Genomic DNA, 26,125 nt, shown 5'->3' on the forward strand with positions numbered 1-26,125 from the left:
GAACAGTAATTCCACCTTTCCAGGGCAATTCTTAGTAGATCCTTTTATTTTCTCTTCTTCCCCATGGGGCAGTGGAAGATAGCGGCAACAAACCCTGCCATTAGCACACCGAAGGGTAAAACAATCCTTTTTCCACGGCAGCACCTTGGGGCAGGGAATCTTCACTCTGACAGTTCTGGAGAGGAGCTCTTTCAGCTCCATTGAACTGCATTATTTCCATTGCTCCTCAGTTCTTCACCCCAGGCCACATTTTTAACATCCCTATTTGCAATGAGTGGAGCTAATGATGGAAATTTTCCTGTTGTCCTCACAACCAGTTTGTCAATGGGACAGGTACTTGGTGCAAAAGTACCAGTGAAGCTTTGGTAACTGAAAAAAGAGCATGAGAGGGGCTATTCTGTGTCAAGGCAAAAGTCAACCTTGCCCAGTGCCCATCACCTCCAGTAACTGCTTATGGAAGGAACATATATTACAAAAAAAAAAAAGGGCAAGAATAGTGCAGTCCTTCTCTAGCTCACCTTTCCAATGTCTTAAGGATCTCTGTGAGAGATCCCTGTCTGCAGTTTATGCCTGTTCCTGGGATCTCATCATCCTTCACAGCAGGACAAACCCTGCCTCATGAGCACAGCTTCACTTCAGATGTGGGGATGTGGATTGGGTAACCCTGGTTGGAGGGTGTTCAAAGCCTTGGCAAGTGCTATTTGAGAACTGGGAATGATGTCTGTGAAGCTGAAACAGCCTGCATAATCCTGAGACTATTAAATCACAAAGGAAAGCCTTGCATTTATTCTGGGTTGCTGTAGAAATGCTGATCTCTGTAATTAACTTGGTTGAATGGCACTTGTGAATCCTAGCTGTTTGCCATTTATTTGAGCTGGATATCCTACTTATGTATCTTTGAAATCTCATTCATTTTCAGCCTACCAGTGCTGTGGGTATTCTTGACTAAGCAAAGATACGGCCTTGTCTGACATAATACAAATCAATACAATTTACTTCTTAACTGAGTTTTCCAATGCAGAGATTGTCAAGAAAACCTGTTGTTGGGTCTATGCATTTTTTTCCTGAAGTTTGCTCAGGTTTTCTTCACCTGAACAACTGAGCCAAAGCCAGCACATATTGCTGGAAACCAACATAAGTGTCAGAACAGTTCACATAACAATGTCATTGATTTTTAAAAAATGTCTTCTCTTTCATGTCATGCCCCAACAAATTAAAACCTGTCCTTAGGCATTTGTTCTCACCGTCTCTATCTTTGTGTATACTCAATTCTTTGCTGCCTGTGCTTTCCACACATACTTTTTCCTAATACAGGCTTATATGGGTACTTAATTTTGCAGAATGTAGGTGTTTCCTGGATATAGATTCTTTGGTCACATCTTCCTACACCTGAGTCTAAAATATGATGTCCTTTTGTTCTTGTGCTAGGTGCACTAAACTGCATATTCTGCAAGCTGTTTTGCTTACACAACTTAAGAGTTTTATCTACCATGTTATTTTCTGCATTAGGATTTTATCAAACAGATGCAAATTATTCAGTTAATTCTATACTTTACATTTTCTGAAATTTACCAAACCATTATACCGTTTCCTTATGAGGATGTTAAACCTAGACAGTGTGCTGTGAGGAGCTCCTGTATTCTTTTTCATGTTACATCTTTGATTTACAAGTGTGTGTTGAAATTATCTTTATTTGCTCAGCTTAATATCCTGAGTCTTTCTTCTTTGTGGCCCAGAGTGTAAATGGAACTGCCTTTTTCCTTTATTTTTACGTCATCCTAAATCTCCAAACCATCACAACTAAAATGCATTTTGGAAATAATGCATTGCCCTGCCATACTTCTGGAATGTAAGAGCTGTCGTCTTCATGTTTTGCACATGACCACTGCAGCAGACAGAGCCAAACCTTCCATATGACTGAACATTGCAGAAGTCAGGCCATTAAGCCAGCCACATGTGTCTCCATCTCATTTGCAGATATTTAATGATCTGTATCAGGGACAACAGTGTTATTATATAAAGCATAGATAGAGTCTGCTTGGGAAATTACAGGAGTCAGATACCAAGCCAAAATATTAAAAGCTGCTTTGAGATATGTCCCATAAGAAGTACCAACAATGATCAAGGTGCTTTGCTGCCAGTGCTGTGCATTACTGAGAGCACGTTTGTAGTTGCATTTGAAGCAAGAGGAAGCCCTGTCTCAGTATATTGGCTCATGTCGTTAACAGCAGTAGCCAGAAGAGTTTGGACCTGCCATAAAAGGAAAGAAAAAAATTCTGCTTGAAATAGGAATTGATTAACCTACTTGAATTGAGGCTTTTGCCAAAAGTTAGGTATACAGGAAAAAACAGAAGGGATCCCCCGTGTCATAACCTAGTCTTCTTCTATCCACATTCCCCTTCATCCCAGGCAGTTTTTCATAGACCAAGAAAGTTCTGGTTTAAAACTAGCTGTGTTTCTTTCCTCCCTGCTAAAATGTTTTTAGGAAGATGTTTGTGATGTTTTTCTACAGCTTAAAATAATTTAATTTCCAGTTTAAGCTTATTTATGGCCCTGCTTGTTCTGTTGCTAGATTTTAGCTGAAATGTTCTTTTTCTCCTCTGGCATTTACTCTGTGATATGTTTATAGAGAGCAATTGTATCCTTGCTCAGCTGTGTTTTGCTGGACTAACCAAGACAAGCTCTTCTGGTCTCCAAACACTCTTTATCAGGGAGTGTAGTGGGAGGACAAGGGGTAACGGGTATAAGCTGAAAGAGGGCAGATTTAGACTAGACATTAGGAATAAATTTTTCACTGTGAGGGCGGTGAGGCAGTGGCCCAGGCTGCCCAGAGAAGCTGTGGATGCCCCATCCCTGGAGGTGTTCAAGGCCAGGCTGGATGAGGCTTTGAGCAACCTGGGCTAGTGGAAGGTGTCCCTGCCTATGGCAGGGGGGTTGGAACTTGATGATCTTTAAGGTCCTTTCCAACCCAAACCATTCTGTGGTTCTATGACTGCCCTGATAAACTGCACATGTCCTGTTTTAGTTACTGTCTCCTAATCCCATGTGAACAGGGATACAGGCAGTATGTCTGATGGTGTTACCAGTGATACAGAGTTGGAAAAGACACTGCTAAGGCAAAGCTGGTACAAAGTGGTCAGTACAGCTCTGTGATGCTCCCTGGCAGCTCTGTTGCCAAAACTTCCAGTTTCTACCGCAGCACTCATGAAGGCCATCTAACTAACCATCCACTTGATCTGGTACCACATGCTGATTTTTCTTCATACAGACAATACATTTTTTCATCCACAGATAAAATTGGCATGTATCTACTTTTTCTGCCAGCTCATTAATTAAAATACTCCATGTAACAAATCTGGTCCTGAAATAGCTCCTTGAACTCATCTGGTGACGCCCTGTAGCAAAATTTTGGGGTTTAGCACAACTGTAATAACATCTGCCTTTTTTGAAAGTCCTTGCCTCCTTATACTAGTCACTTCCTTCTCTTATCTCAATGGTAATTTCCCATGTTGAGTCACAGCCAATGGTTTGATGCTTTCCTGAAATTGGAGTAGTGTAATTGGATCAAGTTCTTATCTAGACACAGAGCTACTCTGGTGTGATCTACCTGTGGCAAAGCTTTTCTCCTTTGCTGGCACTATGTTTACTGTTCACTCGTCACAAAGAAACTTTGCAGCTTCCAAGATGTTTTTCTTCAGGACTGTCAGTTTACATGTTTAGTTTTCAAGTTATTGTCTTTTTCTCTTGAATCCAATAAATTATTTTCCTATTTCTTTCTAGTGTTGCTGTTAACTTATCCAGCTCAAAGTGCAGAACTGCAATCACTATTTGCCAATATCTGCAACTGGTAGATATACAGAGTCTGGACCTTTCAATATAAACTGATTCTTCACATCTTTTTCATATCTGACTAACCAAGGATGTCTGTGCAAGTCTCTGTTATCATTGCTGTAAACCTGCAAAGAATTTTTTTTTTAATAAGTAATTGAGTGGGTTGTGCACTTTTTTTGACTCAAAATAAAAAGTACCTTTCAGACCATCGGTTGAATTTGTCACATTCCTTCTACTGTTGTTTGCTGTGTAAACCAAAACAAAAAAAAGTGTATGCATAATACTGAGGTGACACTGCTTAGCAATAAAGTTTGAAAGTGTTGCCTTTATTTAGATAAATTCTCTTACAAACATCCACAATCTTAAAAAATGTTTATTATTTGTTTCCAGTAGAATTTAACTAAAAAGAAGTTAACTAAACAATCATATGACTTGTGTTTTTCGAGTGCTCTCAGGCTTAAGGTATTGCAATGAAAAGATGTTTAATAAAAGCAGAGGGAAGCTTGGTACAAGTAGACATCTGCCTGTTTGTCTGCATGACAGATATGGTCAGCTATCACACAGTGCTTCAGCACATGAAAGTGTGTAGTGTTTATAAGTTGTCCCCTTGTGAATAAATCCCCTCCTGTTCCAGGTACTGATATGTCTCATTGCAGCGATGTGAGAGTTGCTTCTAAGCATGAATATATTCACTTCCGTAATATCCTCTGAGTGACAGAAAATACCGTTAACGCTGTGTCATGGATGGTGAGCTCAAATAACAAAAACTAATCCTGCCCACCACTTCCACACCTCCCAAGGTCCCACATGAAGGACAGAGAGAGCGGAGTTGGACTTGTGTCCCTTAAAGTCTGAACTTATGCCCTGACCTCTAGACCTTCCTCCTCTTTATAATAGCTGCTCTATGTTATGCCAGTATGTTTTGCCATTGATTGCTGATTAATTCAGTTAGAAAATTGTTGAAAGAGTTGTGCTTTTACAACTGATCCCAATATGGCTTTGATCTATCTGTCTGCACCCACAGCCAACCTCTTTGTGACCAGATATCCAAAGAGAATTTATGTGTCATTGCAGAAAGAAGCAGATGTTTGATGAAAACACTGCTGTTGTAAAATTAAAATGTTTACTTTCTTAGAAGCAGTGATTCAATGAGGACTTGCACTAGCAATGTGCACGACCAATTTAAAAAACATGCAGAGTATTATATCAATGCTGTCATTTCTTTAGGAAACTGTGTGGCTTGTTCAAGTCATTCTCAATGACATTGAAGTGCAGACAGTGCAATTCCTGGATCACAAAAAAGAGGGAGGACAGGACCAAGCACTCATGGTTGGCTGGGCAAGGGGTCCTGTTTTATGCTTTGCACCAGGATCCGTGCCAAAAATGGTACACTACCAGCAATTCCTTACAGCAGACTGGCACCAGGCACCCACTCAGTAAGTCTGGCAGTGCATCTGTTCTCTCAGAGTGGGATCCTTCAAGGATGTGAAAGCACTGTTAATGTTTTTAATTTTTATTTTCCTGTTGCTGGTACAGTCAGCTTAGCTGAGGAAAAGGAATGAGAACTCCATTGAATCACAATGTGGGACAGTCAGAATAGACATGTTGCACCTCCCATAGATAAAACAAATAGGAACTAGACTATTTGCATATCTCAAGGTATTATCATTACATAGACTGTTTCCTAACTTACTGTTCCAATAACTTTCACAGTATTTCCTAAGCAAGTAGTTTAAGCCTAAATTTTAAGTTGTGATTAGATAATTTGGCTTGAGTGACATCAAAATTTTGAATGAGTCAGGAAAGCTGCTGTCTACAATGACACAAAAGTTCTATGTACAGTGTCAGGATTTGATTTTTCTGGTTTCTCTTGAATTCAATCCTTTTTCTGCCATATTTCCAGAAGGAAAGTTCCTTCTTTTCTTTGCTTTTAGAGGGGGATTCTGTTGGGGCTTGGTTTGTTTTTTATGTGTAAAAAGAGTTTGTCTACCAAGTTTGCACTTGTACTTGGTGGAAAATGGAGAAGACTTAGGTTGTGTAGATACATCTAAGTCTGCTTCAAAACATGGGCAGTTTTTAGGTGGCTGAGAGCATGGGAGGACTCTTGGGGAAGAGATAGCATGGGTTGCAGAATGGATGAGCAACTGCAGAAAACTATGAAATGAGACTAAGACTTTAGAAAACTTGTTTCTTGTCATCCTAGGTCCTATGCCTGGCAGAGTTTAGCGGACAGGCTATGGTTAGTAGTACTGTTATGATGCTCAGTAGCCTGAACATTACCAATGGGAACTAACAGTCCTAGTGTCTCACTACTCAAATGTCCCAATCTAATGCTAAGTAATTAAATATCAGAATGTCCACTCACTTGAATGGGCTTTGAGTCAAAATCTTTGCTTTTTCACTCCACACAAAAGCCTCCAAAATTCTGTCTGATTGTTTACAAATGATCCATGGATTATATTAAACCTTTACTTTAAAACATGAAAACTAGCACTGGAAGTTTAGGCACAGAAACGTAGCAAAAAAACTGCATTTATGGTAATTATAAATAATATAATCACATTATCACTTAGTAATAATCACTTACTATTATAAACAGGTTGAAAGAACAGTTTTTAAGAACCTGTCTAATGAGATATCATATATGGGATTTTTTTTAATGATCCAAAGAAGACAGCTTTCATTCACCATTTGCAGTGGGAGAGAGCACTAAAAACTTAAGTCATTTATGCCCCTGTAAAAATCCAAGCATCTGACAAAGAACTGGCCAAACTGGAAGCATCAATAGGATGAAGGTTAGAGATACTGAATAAAACTGGCAGAACTTCACAAAGTAAACTGGAAGTATAGCTGCAACCAAGAAAGCACCTTGAAGAAGAGGTGTAGGTAGTAGGAGGGGACCGGGGGAAAAAGTGAGGGCCTGATGAAAAGGCAGCTTTGTAAATATGTCCAAGAGGAAAGAAAAATGAGGGAGAGCGATCAGGTTTTCTTACTGACCTCCACTGACCTCCAGACTTCCTTGTTCAAGGCTGAAAGAGACTTTTTGATGTAGAGGATGTCAGAATACAAGCACAGTCTGGCTGAAGAGTGAGCTCTGGGGCTGGCTTGTAAGAATTCATTGAAAACCACCAATATGTGGATATTTCAGTAAGTACTTTATCTAAAGGAAGGGATTGCAAGCAAGTGGATCCGCTTTGCAAAGCAAAAAGCAGAGTTATCTTTCTATGGCATCGCGCTGTGTTATCAGAGAATATTGCTGTACTTTAAGTAAAAATATCCACATTCCTGAACTAAAGGCATATTTATATAGTCCATTATAAAGAACAAGAAAACTACTTAAAGCACTGGGTGACCAGTATTCCATCAATGATAAGCCTTGACTGCAGCACATTTGGCTTATCCACGTTTGCATTAAACCTAGACTACCAAATTTTCTAACTTCTGGTCATAAAGATAGACCACATGACCTTGGCTATACTTTCTGAATAATGTCAAAAGTATTGTTACCATTGTGTTATTGTTACCCTGTGTATCTGGAATAAATTTCATACCTAACACAAGGCAGACACTTCAAAGATAAAGATTTTTTCTTTCTCCCTGCAAGCAATTTATCATCATTCTACCCGGGGAATTAATAGACTCCAGGGGATTCCAGATGTCTTTGAATGGTCATGCTGCTTTTCCACTGAACTGTTCTGCCTATGGTTAGGGAACTACTATGACAACCTGTTCCTCAGACACTGACCGCCTGGCACTTTAGATGGCCCCAAGACTCACACAGTCTCACAAATTTCCAAATTACCTTAACTAATGAAGTAGCATGGGAGGAGGTCTTGGAAAGCTTGCTCTAAGTCATTCTAATAGAGCATGAAAATGCTATTATTCTTATGCCATCAATTGTTCTTTCTTTTTGGCATGGTATCAGCAAAATCTCCTATGTCGGAACAGTTTATGTTGGGGAGCAGTCTGCTGAATCTGTCTTACCTTAATTCCACCAGCCTGGGGGGCTTTTTCACTGGGAAGAACCTGTCTTCTTAGGAAAATAAGTGAAAAGTAGAATCAGGACTAGATGGTGTAAGGGCATATAAGGGGCAAGAAGTGGATTTTCATTTGATTTTACCAACTGAGGTCTTAAGTCTGTAGCTGGAACTGAGTATTTTGCCTTTGGAAAATGAAGGATCTTTGAAGGAGACTGTAAATACTTATGAGAAGCTGGGTGCCCTTCAAGAGGAAGGCTGACTTTGCTGTTACCTGCTTTACATGCCCCCTTTTGCCATCAGGACATCTAAAATGAGCGTCAGTGCTATCAGGATGAGTCAGAACACTCTCCCTCCTTCTGCAGTCAATAGGGAGGTGAGTATTTGTTTCTTAAACTGTTGCTTACCCTGCTGAGTGGGAAGCTCTCTAGAGCTAGCCAAAAGAAATGCTAATTACAAGAGGGACTCTGAACCCCTGAGTCAGATCTGCACTTCAGGCACTTCTGTCCATTGCCCTCCCTTTAATCTTGAGTGATGAGTCCTTGACTAAATCAATTTGCATCTGTACCTCATTTGCAAAACAGCCTCATGTTAGACCACTAAGCCAAAGAGACTGTGCAAGGTGTGCCCTCCACTTCAGCATGCAAGTTTCAAGCCAACAATCCCCACTTCTCCAGAGAGGCCACGCGGCAGATAGAGGAAGTTATTCAAGGACAAAAGTGAATAGACAAAGGCATCCTAGGTCAACTACCTACACATCTGCCTTCCACTGACCATATTGGCTAGGTGTAAATTGACTGTAACAATAGGCTGGACTCCTAAATTAAATGTAAACATTTCACATAGAGGCACACTAATTTAGGTGTCCACAATCTGGAGCTGAATTCTGTCCTTAAGCATTCAGTTGCCTAAACCTAGATGTCTATGCCTATATATAAGGTATGACCTTTAGGATACTTGGACCAGGCATTTGATACCAGAAATCTCTCTAATCAGCTAGATTGACATATTCTACTCCAACTTCCCAGTTTTAAAAAAGGGTATTGAAGAGAGTGTGTGACCACTGCCTAGACTGGTCTTCATTCTATTCTGTTATCTACCAGCGGTGTCCAAGGATGAGAGACTCAGCTACTGCAGCACCCTCTCGCTGAAAATACATCAGTTTTGTTTCACTAACAGCTATTTCTCTAGTGCTTAGCACCAATTCACAGATGAAACAGAGCTCCACAGAGAGGGGCCCTTTACAAGGCTTGCATTACACAGCAAGTTTGTGCACAGAGGTGAATAGTCTGCAGATTTTGGGGCTATTTCAGCCCCAAATTATTGAGACTGATTTTACTGGTTCTGTTAACTGTTTTAGATATCATTAGTTACTTCTTTCAGTTGCTGGGTGTCACTGTATTAAATATAGGAAACTCCACAGAAAGACAAAGGCTTTGGTAAAGAAGTCCCTTCTGCCTGCCCTAGAAGTTTAATTTTCTCTCTGTCCCTGTGCACTGGTACCTCGTCTCCTTCTCCCCCAGGTATCTGCTTTTGGCCTTCTCTCCTTCTCAACCTTCTTTGCATCATGAAGTTACACAGATGAGAAGATGGCATAGTGTGTTATTGCAATTCTCTCTTCTCTGAGGGTCCTGTGGACACCTGGGTAGCTGTGAGGGAATCATAGCCCTCCAAGATCCAAACCAGCAGGGGTGTTTCCACAAAAACAGCCAGATTTTTGCATGAGTTAGGTAAAACATTGTTCAAGCACCCATCTTACTAGGGTGACAGTGTCAGCAGCTGGATCAAAGGAGATGGTGGTATTACCATATGCTTTTGAGCCATCTTGAGTTCAGGCTTCCATAGGTCTTTCTTCTCAGGGAAACAAGCATTTGATATAGGACATCATCATGTCTTAATATAAGACAGAAATTAACTCCTGTGAACAAAGGCATTCCCCAGGCTTTTAACTACAGACAGAGAATAATGAGTTAGGTGGACCCTTGGCCTCACACAGCAGTTACTCTCATGTTCACCTTGATCACTTCCCTGAGCCTTGAGATCTCCCTTTAAAAACTAATTTTCAGCTTCTTTCTGTCCCTGGCCGGGGACATAGCAGATTCTTAAACTGCAGTAATTGAAACCAGTGCAAATTTCTTAAGTATGACTAATCATCACCATTTCTTACCAAAAATTCACTAACTCCCAGCCAAGATTTTATTAATTTTAATATGAAAACATCCACACCTATCATTTCTCCCCTGAGGTCTTCTTAGTCTGCTGCAGAAATGGAGTCTGAATTCTATTGCTTTAGCTAGAGTTGAGGATGTGAATTCCTCTGGCTAATTGCTTTTTGGATAACCTACAAACCATCAGAGGTCAGATTCCTGGCCTGGTAGTGTTGCTTTGCACTGTTCTGGCTCAGTGCCACTGTTCCCATCACAGGGAATCCCAGGAGGAGACTGGCATGCAGTCGGGGTATTCCTGATTTCAGATACCCACATTTTCTCAGCTGCTGCTGTGCACGGCAATAAAAGGGAGCAGCCTTAAAGCTGCTCAGATTAAAGGGAGGGTTAAAATGGCCCCTAACAGGGTGCTTCTGCCCAGCTAAAACTTTACTCTCAGTTGATTGACCTCAAGTGTGAAGCAAGTAGTGACTTAACCAGAGATATGCAAGGGATATATTTTCTAAAATGCTGGTCAGGTCCCTGGGAAATAGTTTTAAGTTCTTGCTAGTTTTGTGCAGTCTGTCAAACACATCTTAGTGGTGCTGATGAACTTTGCCAGAGTCAAAGAAAGCACATACAGGCACATATGTGCTATTTGTGTCTGTGTTCCTGCACACACAATGAACACTTTAGGCTGCCCTTTGTGTCCATGGCAATTAGGGAGAATCAGAAGCCCAGACAGTGTAAACTCTGCCTATTAACAAAACTAAAGTACCACCATCTTGGGTATACCCCTCCAAAAAACATGTCAATCTGTAACTGTAAGTTCAGTTACCCATGTCTATACATGGCAAGTGATGTTTCTTTAAGCTGAAAGAGGGTAGATTTAGTTGAGATATGAGGAAGAAATATTTTCCTGTGAGGGTGGTGAGGTGCTGGCCCAGGTTGCCCAGAGAAGTTGTGGATGCCCCATCCCTGGAAGTGTTCAAGGCCAGGCTGGATGAGGCTTTGAGCAACCTGGTCTGGTGGGAGGTGTCCCTGCCCATGGCAGGGGGTTGAAACTGGATGATCTTTAAGGTTGTTTCCAATCCAAGCCATTCTGTGATTCTATGAAGTTGTTCAGCTGCATCCAAAGAGCGGAAAACCAAGTCATTGTTGACCTCTTGTCCTGCTTGTGTGGTGCTATCACGTAAGCTCTATAGAGTAATATGGTGCTTGCCTGAAGGTACAGGCAAATATCTCTAAATGGTGTATCCTGCCCCTTCAGTGCAGCAGACTGATCCTGAAACTGGTTGTTCTGACAACCATCACCTGATGATGCTACATGCAGGACTTTGCCCCATCATTCTGGGGTGATCTTGACAAGGAAGGAGGGCAGGTGTGGAGTTCTCAATCCACGTAACCTGAAGGTAATTGTTTCTTATTCTGCAATAGATCCCTAGTCCCTGTGCACGTAGGGCTTGGTGAAGATGGGAAGGTGCTGTCCCCAAAAAAGGTATTCCTCCTGTCACTAGCGCCACAGAAAAGAACAAGTTTGTGGCAACAGGTAGAATCAAAGAGTTAATGAGCAGCTAAGTTTCTCCCAGACCAGTTCTGTAGAACCCCTGTGGGCTTTACGCTCACTCACTGGGTCCAGGAGGTTTTGCATCTGTAAGCTCCAAGCTGCAGATTGAGGTGGGAATATCCCCATAAACCTTGCCTTCAAAATCAAAGCTTCTTTGTTAACCAGACTATTTCTAAATCAATAGCACTCTCCCCCACCAATTAAAAAAAAAAAAAAACAAACCAAAAAAAAACCCCAAACAATTGTCAGTTGTTAGTCAACAGCCAAAAAAACCCAAATTCCAAACCTGAAGCATTTTTCACTCTTAGAGAAAATACATCGAGTGCCTGGCCTGGGATTAAAAAAAGAGCAGTGCGATTTACACAAGCGTGCCCTGCTCTCCCAAGCAGCCAGGCCCACGGTCCCATCCCCATTGTGCCAGGGGAACACCCGCCTGCACTGGTGTGACCCCTCTGGTTAGCCCAGGCTGGGGCTGATGTGCTCTAGAGGGAGCCACGTCTGTCCTTCTCTCCAAAACGGAGGTCGCCAGCCTGCCAAGCTTTCCAGGAAAGAGGGAGTGGCTGGAGAGCTTTGAGTTACAGAGCATGGACCACCTGGAAAACAGTGTGTGGTGAGCACTTGTTCTACCTCTAGACACTGCACAGTAAGGAGTCAGGGATGCTGAACTGACTCTGAACTCCCATCTAAACTCACTTGGAAGACATGGAAGGGCAGGCAAGTAGCATGCATGTTCTGTTATGAAAAAATGGCAATAGCATTTCTGCCTTTTAGTCTGTAATAGAAGTTGGTTCAGATTACAATATTTGGATCTAGACTTTAGACACATAGGTATTTGCTTCTGTTTGGGGACAGGGGCTGTATGCAAAGCTCAGACCTTGACCCAGGTTCTGACCAAGCATAAGCTGCAACTTTGGTGTGTTTCTAGCTCTGATAGAGAAAAAGGAAAAAAAAAAAAACACAAAATTCTCTCTGCGTTATAGAGAAAGCATATTAACAATGCTGCCACTATTTGATGATTAGGGAAAAAATCCTAGTCTCTTGAAAGGTGAAGTTGGGAAATAGCTATCTTTTATTTCAAGAAATCAGGGTCATAAAAATTATAGCTGTAAAACACAGAGCAACCTGAACCCTCTACATAAAACCTCTTGTATTGTATGCCTCCTTTTCTATTTCAGGTCTTCATTTGCCTAATTACTACTCAGAGGCTGGCAGAGATTTCCCCTGCAGCGCTCAGCTCTGCTGACTGCAGAGACCCTACCTGGCACACTGAGTTGGTGCGTCAGCATTCTAGGTAGAAATGAATGAAAAATCAATCAGGGCAGCTGCAGTGCTAGCATATACAACCCTAACCTACTTTGTGCATGGTTTTTGAACATTTCATTGTGTATTTAAGCATCTTTTAAAATGGTAAGTGGATCTGGAATAAAATAGATCTTTCTAGTCAGCCTAAGAAATGTTTTGTCATCTTTACTGCTTAGCTCAATCACCCTGACTGCTGAGTTAACTTGCAGTCTTGACTGAAATGCCAAAAATCTACAAGAAGACTGTCTTAATCTTGAAAATCTGTCAGGAGCAGACTGCATTATGCAGTGGATATAGATATAGTGATAGCTTTCGTTGTTGTAACTGTATTTACAGGCTAGGTCTAGAGAAGGTCTGAAAAAGTGAAAGTACACTAGAACCTTTTTTGAAACACAGGTATTACTTGCATATGGTCTTGCAAGCAGTTTGGTTTATGGATATTTGTGTGTTATGCTTTTATTTTTTCATGTTGTATTTCTGCATAGGCAGAGTTAAATATGGAACGCCAGTTTCATTCAATGAAAATCCATCATAAAAAGGTCCAGTCTTCATGAGTAAAAAATTAGCAGTGGCTGTAACTTTTTCAGCTGGGTGGGTTAAATATCTTATAGATCCCTCACGAGATCATCGCTGTAACAAGTTGTGCAGTGCAACACTGTAAAGGTCTCCAAAAATTCACAAGCCTCTCTGTATGTTATGCCCTCGCAGTGAAGAAGATTCTTTTGACTATAAAGATGAAGAGTCTACTTTTCCTGGTGCTGATTTCTGTCTGCTGGGCTCAACATCACCCTGACAATTCAAGTCTGGAGCATGAAAGAATTATTCACATTCAAGGTAAGGAAATACATGAGAAAATGCCAGTATCTTCAGATTGCTGAGGGAAACAGAGTGATGTGCTTCATGATCCTTAATTTTTTATTCTGCTGCACTGTTTTTTAAGTACTATTATTACTGGTGAACAAACCTTTTATTTTCTTGTTCTGTTGAATTATTATTACTCCTAAGGAAAGTAAAAAAAAAAAAAGGAAGTTGCACTGTTTAATAGTACTTAGTCACAAACTTGCAAGGTCAGTGAATAAAGTTCAGAATGATTTAAGATAAAGACAAAAAGCATGCATCCTAAAGTAATAAGCAACTGCAAAGGGCTGAAATACCTTTAGCTTATTATGGAACATACTTGCTTTTGAGAAGACTGTCGTTCATAGTTCTTCAAATTACAGAAATATATTGCTGTTTATTATTTTAAAAGACTTAGCACATCTGAGATCATAATTGGGCAGTTTAAAAACGGAAAAAAAAAAAAGTCTCTTACCCTCAAAGAAATGTGTCCTTTCCTCACACCTTTAATTCACACTAAGTGTTGTACTGCCCTTCTGCATAATCCCGTTTGGTTCATGTTTGAATCCTAGAGCTTATAGCTGTAGCAGGGTTTGAGTCTGCAGTACAATGCAGCTGTTTTTTCAGTCCCAGCTTCAGTCCTTGAGGGTCATCCTGTATAAGAAAAAACAGGAGATTTATGCAGTAAGGACAGGCTGAAGTAAGAGGGATTTTTCTGCATTCATTTATATGTTTCTTGGGGCTGCATAGAATTAATCTTGCAAAACTAAGAAATTATTATTCTTAGTTATTCTTCATTATTGTTCTCTCTCTCTAAATTTTGACTCTCTCAACAGCTGGCAAATTTTGTTATTGGGGTGTTTGTGTAAAAATGAATTACCAGGTTAGGGAAGGTTTCTAAGAAATCCTGAATATTTAGAAGTTCACAGGAAAGTCACAGAAGTTAAAGGGACCCTGCAACTATTAAAACAGGCACTCGGGTTGTCAAGGTCAAAAAAGGAATAACAGATTGCTGGTTTCACTCTAAGGAAACTCACAGGATGAAGGTCAAATGAATGTGTTATACTCAAAATGAAGACATATCACTGTTGTGAGATGATGAACATTCATTCCCCAGGGTAATTTTAAAATTTGACGCCAATGCCTAATGAACATATAGTTTGCCTTTCCTTGTACAATGCAGTTTCTTCTCTCTGAGCTTTGTTTATCTTTCTGGGAGATTAAACTAGTGGAAATAATTAAACCAAATCAAAATTATTTTTTCCATTATGTGTGTCTGCTAAACTTGCTTAGCAGCAGTTTAGTGTAATTTGCAAGTCATACATATCACTATTACTCGTCCTTCAGCATGTGCACAGTGCAGTCTACAAGTGCTAAATATTTCAAAGCTGATAAAAGATTCAAGATGGACCATTCTCCCTACCCATGAAAACTCATCTGAACCTCAAGAGTTTATTCCTTCAAGGAAAGATGGATAAAGCTTAAAACTGAGCTCTACAATGAGCTTTGTACATCAGCTGATTGAGGCTCTGAAATACACAGACCACAAATCAAAAAGAATAAAACTGTTCTAAACTTGCTATTTTTACTATTGATTTTTTGCATTCTTCTCTGCATTGTGGAATCCCGTCAGGGGTGGGATTCCACTCTGCCCAATGCTGCATATCCACAAACGATGTTCAACACCTGGAAACGAGCTGGAAATCAGAGAAGCCTGTGGAACACGTGTGTTATAGCTTCATGCAAAAGGTATTTTATATTACATCAAGGAGTGTAACATCCCCTCCACAGCTGAAATCCAAGAGATGTGTAGCTAAACTCCTCCTGGACTGCAGGCTTTGGAGTGCCTTGGAATTACAAAAGGCGCAGATGTTGTGTAGTCAAGTACACAGAGCTGAAAGGGATCTCCTGAGGTGATGAACTGAACTGTCTTCTATTCCCCTTTCTTTACCTCATGTAATCTCCTATAGGTTTTGTTTCATCTTAGAAAATGCTCGGTTTCAAATCTCATTCCTGCAAGGTAGTTTTGGACTCTATTTTTCTGACATGAAAAACATTCTCCCGATACTCCATGTTTACTCACAGCCATTGTATGGCCTTATGCTTCTCTCAGTTTCTTAGCTTCAAATAACAATTCTTCTTATTTGATGTTCACTTTAAAATATTAATAAAATAGCATCTTATCCTCACAGCTATCATTTAAGTAAACTTTCTCAAATTCTTCTCTAAGTTTATAACCTCCAGTAACCTGATAAGACCTTAGGCTGGCTTTAGTGTTTTTGTTTTCCAGCTAACAATGCTTTGTTTTTCAGACCGTGGATCAAATTTGTACTCTTCCCAGCCATGCTGCAGTGTTGATCGATATTCTTCTGTGACTGAGAACATTTAGCAGTCATTCTCCCTCATTATCACTTGCAATTAACAAGTACAAGGTTTATATCAATAATTCTTCATACTTGGCCTTAAAAACCTAGATTATGCACTCACTATTAAATGTTTTCATATTTTTCCACACTTCTTTCTTCAAACATTTTAAATATCCATTTTCCTCCCTTCAGTGATGCTTAATATGCTGTGTGAAAATTTTACTGATTCGATAGTCACATTTGCTTTACAAGGTAAAATAAGCAGAAATTTGTAGAAACTCAAAAATTATACTGGAGACAGTCCAGTGGCCTTTTTCTAGGCTAATAATTTATGTTTTAGCCCAACCAGTTGCAGTTTCCTCTGTCTCTAGTTCTTAGACACTCAGCAAAGTTTCTATGAAGACACCTGTTTATCCTGTCTAATTTCATATATTTTCCATTTCACTCACTTCCCTGAGCTTCAAGCACCTGATATATCACATTTCCCTGGCCTTATAAATTTATTTTTATTATATAGTTGATTATTTTTATTATATAGTTGGTATCAAATTAGTTTGACACCCTTTGGTCAGTATCTACTTAGTTTTACCAGACTTTCTAGTGACTTACTCTATTTCTGTTCTTCAACAATTTTTCTTCAAAAGTTGTTTTAAGGTCCTGTTTGCTGTTGAGGTCAGACTAATCAACCTGTTAATGGTTAAATTGCTTTCCTTAGTTATATCTGTTATTTTGCTGTTGACCAGAAACACATGGTACCATTGTTAAAGTGACAGATGAGCTAATATCTCTGCCATCAGGTTTGCCATGCCAAGTGTCAGTAGCAAGGTCAGTACTTCAGGTTGTGAGATTTTCCACCCTTTTCTTTGAACAGGCTATATTTTCTGAGTTCAGCTTTCATCTTTATGTTTTCATTTCGTATCAATGCACTCGTGTACTTTAAACAACATCATACTTTCAGAACATCAGACCCAGCATTATTAAAAAGAGAGGATATGTTAATATAGTGCTTGGATCAATTCTCTGTTGTCTTCCACCTTTGTCTGTGTAGTGGCTACATATTACAAAATGAACCTGTGCCTGTTTAAAAGACTTTTTCACTGCTACAGTAGGATCTTTTGACGTCCTTCTTGACATGCATTTGATACATGATCTCTTTTGTCTTCACTATAATTTCTTATTTCTTCACAACCTGCTAAAGCACTATTGTGCAGTGCCACCTCACGACCTTTGTCTTTCATTTGGTCTTCTTCTTCTTGATCAGCCAGCTATTAATACTGTATCATGGTCTGATGGCTATTAGAGTGTACTTCTGGCTCCCTTAACAACACTGTGTCAGGAACCAGAAGATCTAGTTACCCCACTTTGCTGTCCCTCCATTAGTATAAAAATCCTGCCATCTCTCTCAGCCTCAGACGCAGCGTTTGCTAACTAGAATGAAGAGTTTTTCATAAACTGTATTGTTCTCGGATTACGCCGACAGGTCATTGCTTTTATGAATGCAGAGCTCTGTCTTTCAGATGTCTACTACCCTTAAGCTGTGGATTTCTTCAGCTTTACTAAACACTTGCCAAACAACCTCTTTAACAGTGCAATGGGCATAGATACCTTCTCTCTTAAATCTTTCAATTTTTCTTAGAAATGAGTTGCTGGCTTCATTAGTATCTCTGTTCCTGCTGTCAGTGTCAGCTCTAGTTATTGGTTCTCCCCTTGTTGGTTAAGACAGTGAAACTGGAACTCAGTCAAATTTCTCATCTGCTAGACAGTTTTACCTGCCCACCTTTGCCAGTATTGCTTTTTACTTTCCTCTGGCCCACTTCTTTTTTTTTTAATAGATTTTCTTCTTTGGTTTTATTCCAGTATCTATGAACAAAATTTAGAAACTATCTAAAGCTCCATTTTATCTCTTCTGTGACTTTATTTCCTTTCCTGAAGCCTGTGGTTGGTTTCATGGTTTCGGTCAGGCTTCTCTGTTATCCCAGACTGGTTGACCATATCACTTTCCTCTCTGGTATTTTGTCTGCGTACAAAAGCCATTCCAGTTTAACTTTTCTAATTTAAGATAATTTGATAAAAGCAAATGAGAGAACTGTATTTAAAGAAGATGTGTTGTTCCCCTGACCTCCCACCCCAATAAACTGTGTGTGCCTTAGGGGATACCAGTTTCACTCTTTAGAAAAAAAAACATAATCCTAAATTAAATCATCTGGTGAAAATGTGAAAATGGCACAGAAGTACACCCTAACCACATAAGTGTCCACAACAAGAAAACAATACTACTCCAAGCATATCAATGTAATTAAAGATTCAGATTTTTCTCTGAAGTGAAGATCTGCAAACGACTCTGTGACCCATGAGAGAGGAAGATTATTCTTTTCAGTGCTCAGATTATCTCTCTAATCTATTCATAGTGCTAGTTGCTGACCACTTATTCGAAGAGACAGAGTACCCTTCAGAGATAAGAGCATTCTTCTGTGTGTAGCTGTTCTGCAAAATAAACGAAGTTGACTAAGCTGTTACAGTTGTTGCCAAGTTAATTAAGGGTGGCAGGAGTCTTTAACATATGCCTCCAGTTTGTTCAGGTTTTAGAAATACAACAAGAAAGGCCGGCAAAGAGAATACAAAGTTTGGTTTGTGAAGGATCAACCTTCAACTTTCAAGCTCTTCCTTGAATACAAGTAAATGTACATTATGCAACATTTCTTTACCTTTCAGAGACAAGAATACATGCATTTGCCTATCAAGACCTCTGCACAGTTTTATTTATACATGCCAAGAAATATGTCAACATGGAATGAGCAGAAAACTTTCTAATATTATCCTGTTGAAAAAAAAAAAAAAAAAAAAAACAAACAATTAATCAGTAACAAAAGCAGAAGAAATCTTTGCCCAACTCGTTCTGCATGATAATGAGTTTTATTCACAATACACTTCTTTTCTTCAAAAGAAGCCACAACCAACAGAGAGAAAGAAGCTGCATAGGCTTGCTGGACTGGGCAAAAACATGATAAGAGATCAGGTGCACTACTGAATTGACCTGTTACACTAATTCTTATCTTCCCAAGTCCATGTTTTTCTACTTTCCTTTTGACTTTCTTCCTTTGGTCCACCTTTCTACACTTTTCCCATTTTCAGTGATGTTACCTGTTATTTCTTTCAATTTTCTTGCATTTATCTTTTCTGCTTAAAATTTCTTGCTAGCTTTGTTGCCATTCAGGACACTTTAGATTGTGTCAAGATCCATTTTGCAGTCTCTTCTCATAATTAAGCTGCTTCTTTTACGTCAACACAACTTGCTTTCCTCTTCAGACCATGGCATGTAGTAGAAATGTCAGCAAAGAGTAAACTCACCTCCTGTTGGCATGCTGGTTTCATTAAAGGCATTCAGGACTGCATATTCTGGAATAGACCTTAAATGATAGGTACCAGTATATTTGGGTTGTGAAGAATTATTACAGAAGCAAAAGGATTCACATTAAACATAAATTTAAGTTACTAATTTGCCTTTACTTGCTACCTCAGTCTAATTCCACATATATAACATTTAAGGGTAATTAAAGATCTGAAAAAGCTCCTCACTATTTCTGTGTGATAATTTGTTTTTGTCAAACAGTCTCAATGCTGCCCATGAAGATTTTCTCCTGTGCAGAAGAAATTCAAAGACACTGTAATTATTTCTGTTCTGTTCTGGTCTATGAGGCCTGATCTGCATGCAAGTTCTTTACCTATACTGAAGTAAACATCTACTTAAAGTGTATTTAAGGCAAAATGTGGCAATATTTTAGAAAAGCTGAATTTTTTTATTTCCCTGATGTTTTTATGTGCTGTTAGGTCTCCTAGAATCCTAAAGTTGAGTTAATATGGCCCTTTTAACTATTCCCCACAACGTGTTACTGAGGTCGAGTAGATGGGATCAACTGGAAAATCTTGTCATCTCTGTGTTGGAGAGACAGATTTCTTTTCTGCCATTTATAAAGCGGGTATTTTTAGCTGTACTATTATTTGAATCTCTGTACCTGAAGTTTTTAACTAAGATTTATGTAGTGTCTCTCTTACCAGCTGTACCTCAAAACTGATAAGTAGTGTAGAGAGTATTTCATCCTGTCGTTTTAGAGGTAGAAACGTGGGAGTTTGATACTTGTGTTTTCTTTCTCATGACATAAACAAAGTGGTATTAATGCTTGGCCAAATAAGAACAGCTTTTCCTGGTCTTATAGCTGATATACAAAAGTTTTTAGGTTTTGTCCAAAAGCAAAACTAAAAGGTGGTTAGTTAAAACATAGTTAGAAAAAAAGTAGTAGGAAAATAATTTTGAAAGAAGTGTGTGTATTTCTTCCTCCTGTTTTTCCCTTTGAATTCTCTGAGTAATAGACACATATATGTATATATCAATAATGTACTTCCATACATACTACAGGAAGTAACCACAGAAATTATTTTTGAGTTTTAAATAAGCATGGTAGGATAACAAAACATGACACTGCTATAAGAAGAGTGAGGATATTTTAGCATGACAGTTATGCTCAAGTCCTTGCTAACACTACAACTCTGTGTTTATTTAAAGTAGGATGGCACGTTTTGTTATTAACCTAATGGCTTGCTAACAATGTGGAACATTTAGGCAATACAGGGATTTATCTGACAAAACACATCTATGATGTGATCCCTGTATTATTATTTTTTCCCTCTAAAAACGCACCATTTTTTCTCCACTCTTGCTCTGTTAGTCCATTAAAATGTAGGAATAATCAAGTTTCATTGCCAGCTCAGCATAAGCTCCTAGACTGTTCTGTTGGATAAAGTGGATAAAGCTGTTTGCCCAGGGTCGTGGTGTGACTCATCCCTTCTGCCCCACACTGTGTTCCTGGCCTTCCAAACCTGGCTTGCCATTACTCTTGAGCGCAGAAGCCAGTTTAGAGGAAGAAAAAAAAATCCATTGAATTGCACCAAGAGGATTAGCAAAAGGCCACAGCCCATCAGAACTGATAGCAGGGAAGGAGGAGTGGAAAAAATATGGCAGATTAGTCACTAGTGGTGCCTGGTTTCGTACTAACATCTAAGCTGCTGCCTGGCTCACAAGGCACAATGTGCCTGGAAGGGTGAAAACCCAACTTCGCAAAACTTTCTCATCCCATTTCTGACCTTGGAACAGAGACCAGAGCCAGTAACCAGGCTGTTGCCATCTCTGTTCCCAACAGAAGGAGCAGCTGGAGCTTGCCCAGCACATTCCTCTCCATTAGTCCACTGTCTGAGACTCCGGAGGGGCCACATATGTGGTCTGTCTTATCTCCAGCAAGAATCCACATGGTCCTGTGGCAGACAACTCTTGAGCAAGGGATTATCTGGGGTTTGCAGAGTTTATAGTTGTTTGGCCATTTATCTTGCAAATTCTCTGATGGTACTTTTGAAGAAAGCAGTTCTATGGAAAAAGAAGTGTTGCCTTCTTCAAGTAACATGCTGGAGTCCATGGTAACACTTCTCTGTCCCATCTTTTTCCTTCTTGCACTTATCTTTTAGATATTCCTGCCATTTAGACGCAAAGATAATTTTATTCAGAAGGAGTAGCCTTGTCAGAAATCCCCTGTGAAAAGCAACTAGGGAGCCACTCTTGAGAAGCTTTTAGAACAGTGTTTATCCCATCTTCCATGACCAGATCACTGTCTCACAACACATCATTGCTCGTTGTGTTAAGGTAACCCAGGAAGCAGGATTCATTCCTCATTTGAGCTGACTTTCACAGAAGGAAGCTAGCATGCTGCATCCAGAGTGCTAAACGTATTGTAAATGAAGGGATTCTGGTTTGTTCTGTGTTTCATCATTATTTTTGTTTGTTGTGTTGTTTGTTTGGGTTTTTTTTAAATCCTTCTCTGTTGACTCCAGAAAGCCATGCTCCCAAAAATATGCAGTGAGGTGAATTTGGCCCTGGTTCTCACTGGCTGCTGGATAATGAAGACTTCTTGGACTCTTGCCAAACCTCAGTCTACCGAATCCCTGCTGCCTGCATGTCTTCTGCATGTCTTTGAGCCCAAAAAGAAACTATGCAGCATCCCCTAATCTGACATCTGCTTTTCCTCGAAAGCCAGAGATTCTTCCTTACTCCTCCCCTAGGACTGGGAGCAGCAGTGATATTATTGTTTGCTCCATTGTCTTGCCAGAGAGAGATCATCTTTCTTTCTGTGAAAAAGAATTGGCTCTTCGAAAACTTGATGGTAAAGGCATATTTCAAGTGTTGCATCTCACTTTGAAGCTCCAAGGATGTAGGAGAAGTTGCAGGCTGAGAAAAGCCATACTTTTCTTTCCTTTCCCAGGTTGCCACCCCCTCTGTTCTTTATACTTACTAAGATGTAAACTCAGGTAATGGCTGCTGCAAAGGGCCAGAAGAGGTGGTAGTCAGCCAGGAGAAAGGTACACCACTGCATTAGGATGCTAACGATGGAGTCAGAGATGACAGTGCTCTGAGCGAGTCTCCAGGCTGTGCTGGCACAGGGTAGCTGTTGTTAGAAAGAGTGAGCATTAACTGACTGAGTCACACTCTCCCTCCTGCCCCAGTCCTTTCTGCTAATATTTATTAACTTGACTATTTCGGTATTAAAGACCTGACATAGTTGAGCTCTGATTCAGATTTCTCGGTAATAACCACCCAAAAGCATAACATTTCTCCTCCCAAGGTGGACAGAAGTCTGTGGAACGTCTTTGTCCCTGAAGGAAACAAGGAAATTTGCAGACAAACCATCCTGGCTGCCTTCACTTCCTTCTCCTTGTCCTGTGGAAAAAACGTTAGCAACACTTTCCATGGTACCTTGCCTCAGATCACCTCTCTCCTTGGATGCTCTTCTCTGGAAGGGGAATGTTGGGTTATCAGAGCAGCCCCAAGCCTCTGCTCACCTCTGGGAAGAAGGGCAGTGAAAAAGAAAACCAGTTATATGGGGTTACGGGTGATCTGCTCTGCAGTAATGATTTTTCACTAGGTAGGAAGGTCTCTCATCCTGGTAAAACAACTTGCAGTGCTTAAGCTTGTTCCTTCTTGAGGAAGCTGGAGCTCTAGCTGGTCTATCCTGTGCAGATAGTAGCAATGCTCTTGACACAGCACCTCCTGGCAAAGAACTAGATGTTTGAGATACCTGTTTTTCTTAAGCAGATGCAAGTTTGCACTCAGCAAGCTTCTCCTTGCAATTGCCACCCCTGAATGTGTTTGCATGATCATAAATGCTGCATGCCTTGGGGTATCTTCTGCTGCTTAGTGTAGCCAGAATGGACAGATAGTGAAGTCAAGCTGAAACTGCACTTTAGGGGAGTATATAATCTAGCTGGCACACCTCTCAGCAAGACTCAGAAGCTGAGGACTCTCTGGAGACACCGAGGAGCTACAGATCCTAATGTCTCCCTGCACTTTTTGTGGCTGCGGACACAACACAGGTTTTTGCAGTTCTGTGAACAGAGAGCTGGCAGCTGGGATGCTCCATGGTGGGCTCCCCCCTGACACCTCCTCTGTCAGCCCACCTCCATCCCAGCCCTCCCCTCCTTCAGTCATCCACACCTCTCTCTGGCTGATGACATTTTTTGCACTAATTTCTGTGGTTTTGTCCTATCCATTCAAAGCCATCCACATAGGTGCCAGCAGAAGATTTCTGCTAGCCTCCATAGGGTCAACCTCTCAGCAGCCCCTGCATTCGGGAACTTAGCCTTGGCTTTTTCTGAAGTTAGAGCCAAACTGAACCGTAGAGTTGGTAATTGCATTTCTGGGCGTTTATATTGACTTGCTGAACACACACAGGGAGCTGCGAAGTCTTTATTTGGATTTTGTTATGTAGAGTGAGGTCAGTAATTCTTTCCCAGAGAGCAGAACACTGGTGATTCACTCCTGGTTTCAGTCGGTGCCTCAGTGATAGAGGACGGCAATATCTACAGAGGCGCTGAGCTTGCTAAATCAATTTTGCAAACCGCGCACGAGAAGATAGGTATTGAAAGAAGGAAATATTCCCATTTTTTGATACATCTGCTGACTGCCACCATGAAACCTGTGTTCTCCAGGGTTTTCCCAAGGCAGCACAGACTGTCAAAGAAGCCCCAGAGACTTAAGGTTGAAAGCAAGCACCTGTTCAAGCCGACTGCCCTGAACATAGTGATTTCATACAGCAACGTCAGCTCTTGTGACCTTCTAGAAAGAAAAGAGAGCATGGAGTCTGGGGTGAGGGTGAGGAGAGGAGGCAGTCAGTTAAATACGAGTTTGTGTGAAAAGCGAGACCAACATATCAAAGATACAATAGGGACAAGTTTGAATTTTACATTTGAAAACAAATATGACTTCCTTACTGTGGTGGAAGTATGTCAGAAGAGAAACTTGAACTTAAATGTTGAAGAAAACGCAAATAGAAAATGAGACATTTTAGAGTTATGCTGACACTTTTTGTGTGAATATAAATGGTGCTATTTGACATGGTAATGGTCTTTCTGTTTTGTGAGCATGATTCACTACATCCCAGATGGTGAGGGAATTTGTATTCTGCTGCCTGAATAACTGAGTCCTTACATAAAAATGGAATTATGAAAAAAAACTGCAGCATTGGTGGAAAGCTCTGGAACAACCCACAAGGAAATATGGGATTTTTACGTGGAGCCTTTTACGGATGGTGGCATTCATCTACGAGCTGTACAACTCTTGTCAATGTATTGATACAACCCTATCTTCATGACAATGGAGTATAGAGGATGGCCTCTGCCTATATGAGGGGACAATGCTGTGAATCAGTTTGTCTCTCTGCAGGGGACTGATTCTGCAGACCTAATGTATAATATATCTTATGGTTGTTACGGAATTGGTCATATCCATTCTGTAAAAGGTAAATTGTGGACTAATTCTTGGTGTTTGTTTGTTTGTTTGTTTGTTTGTTTGTTTGTTTGTTTTCCTTGAATCCTAGCAGAAAATGGACCCCGTTTACTTGTGGTAGCAGAGCAAGCCAAAATCTTCTCACACCGGGGTGGCAATGTCACACTGCCATGTAAATTTTACCATGAACACACATCAACAGCTGGCTCAGGAACCCACAAAATCCGGGTCAAGTGGACCAAACTCACTTCAGATTACCTCAAAGAAGTGGACGTCATTGTTGCGATGGGACACCACAGAAAGAGCTACGGAAACTACCAGGGCAGAGTGTTTCTGAGGGAAAGCAGCGAAAATGATGCCTCTCTTATCATCACAAATATAATACTGGAGGATTACGGGAGATATAAGTGTGAGGTGATTGAAGGATTAGAGGATGACACAGCAGTGGTAGCTCTGAATTTGGAAGGTAGGTAACATCCGAATTACGCATAAATTCAGATTTACACAGTGTTAAGAAATACCTGTTTTTTTAAGAAATACCTGGTTTTTTCTCCTAAAATTGCTGATATTGTATTATCAGTGATAGTAGCAACCTGAGAATTGTGATTCATTGTATTCTGAGGATCTTGGCCTGACAGCCCATGACAACAAATTAGACGAACATTAGGACTTCTAAAACTTATGCTAGCTTTACAGCATTTTCAGCTCCCAGTGGGACCTGGTTTGAGGGGAGCCAAAAATGAATGACCAAGCATCGTATGAAGAACTCCATATGTTTTCTAATTTGCTCCTACCACTTTACAGAAGTCGTTGCAAGATTTTACAGTACTTAGGCAAAATTATATTAAATATTCCCCTAACAGCCTTTTTATAGAATTTCAAGACATTTTAGATTATCAAGCAGATACAAATCTTCTTACAAAGAGGGAACATGTTAAAAGTGTTTTACAGAGACAATTTTTTTGTTTTTTCCAGTCTTATAATTACATAAAATACATTTCTATATAGCCTGCCAAGATAATGCCTACACGTAGTCTCTAGTTATTTCCCTCAGCAATATTATTGAAAACAGTAGAGTAACAAGCATTAGAAAAATTAGTGAAACAGATTTAAAGAGGAACAAAAAAACAGCTTTACTCTACTCTTATGAAATTCAGTTAAATTCTAGGAGGTTCAATGCATGTAAACCAGCATTTGGACTTTTTTCCCAAAAGCACTGCACTGAGAATCAGCAGTAAACTAAAAGTTGCATGAAGATGTCTCCCTTACCCTTACTC

At 40.1% G+C, this 26,125-nt stretch overlaps 1 protein-coding gene across 1 annotated transcript in view; it reads left to right on the forward strand.

Annotated features, from left to right (window-relative positions):
- Positions 1–13,535: 13,535 nt before the first annotated feature.
- The window catches only part of HAPLN1 (hyaluronan and proteoglycan link protein 1), a 28,946-nt gene continuing 16,356 nt past the window's right edge, over positions 13,536–26,125 (forward strand). Inside the window, exons 1-2 of the mRNA XM_010086694.1 lie at positions 13,536–13,655; positions 24,940–25,314. Of these exons, the coding sequence (XP_010084996.1) occupies positions 13,556–13,655; positions 24,940–25,314 (475 nt within the window). The 5' untranslated portion in view covers positions 13,536–13,555. The remainder of the gene's footprint in view (positions 13,656–24,939; positions 25,315–26,125) is intronic.

Source organism: Pterocles gutturalis, unplaced genomic scaffold (genome assembly GCF_000699245.1).
Source record: "Pterocles gutturalis isolate BGI_N339 unplaced genomic scaffold, ASM69924v1 scaffold14296, whole genome shotgun sequence".
Taxonomy (NCBI): domain Eukaryota; kingdom Metazoa; phylum Chordata; class Aves; order Pterocliformes; family Pteroclidae; genus Pterocles; species Pterocles gutturalis.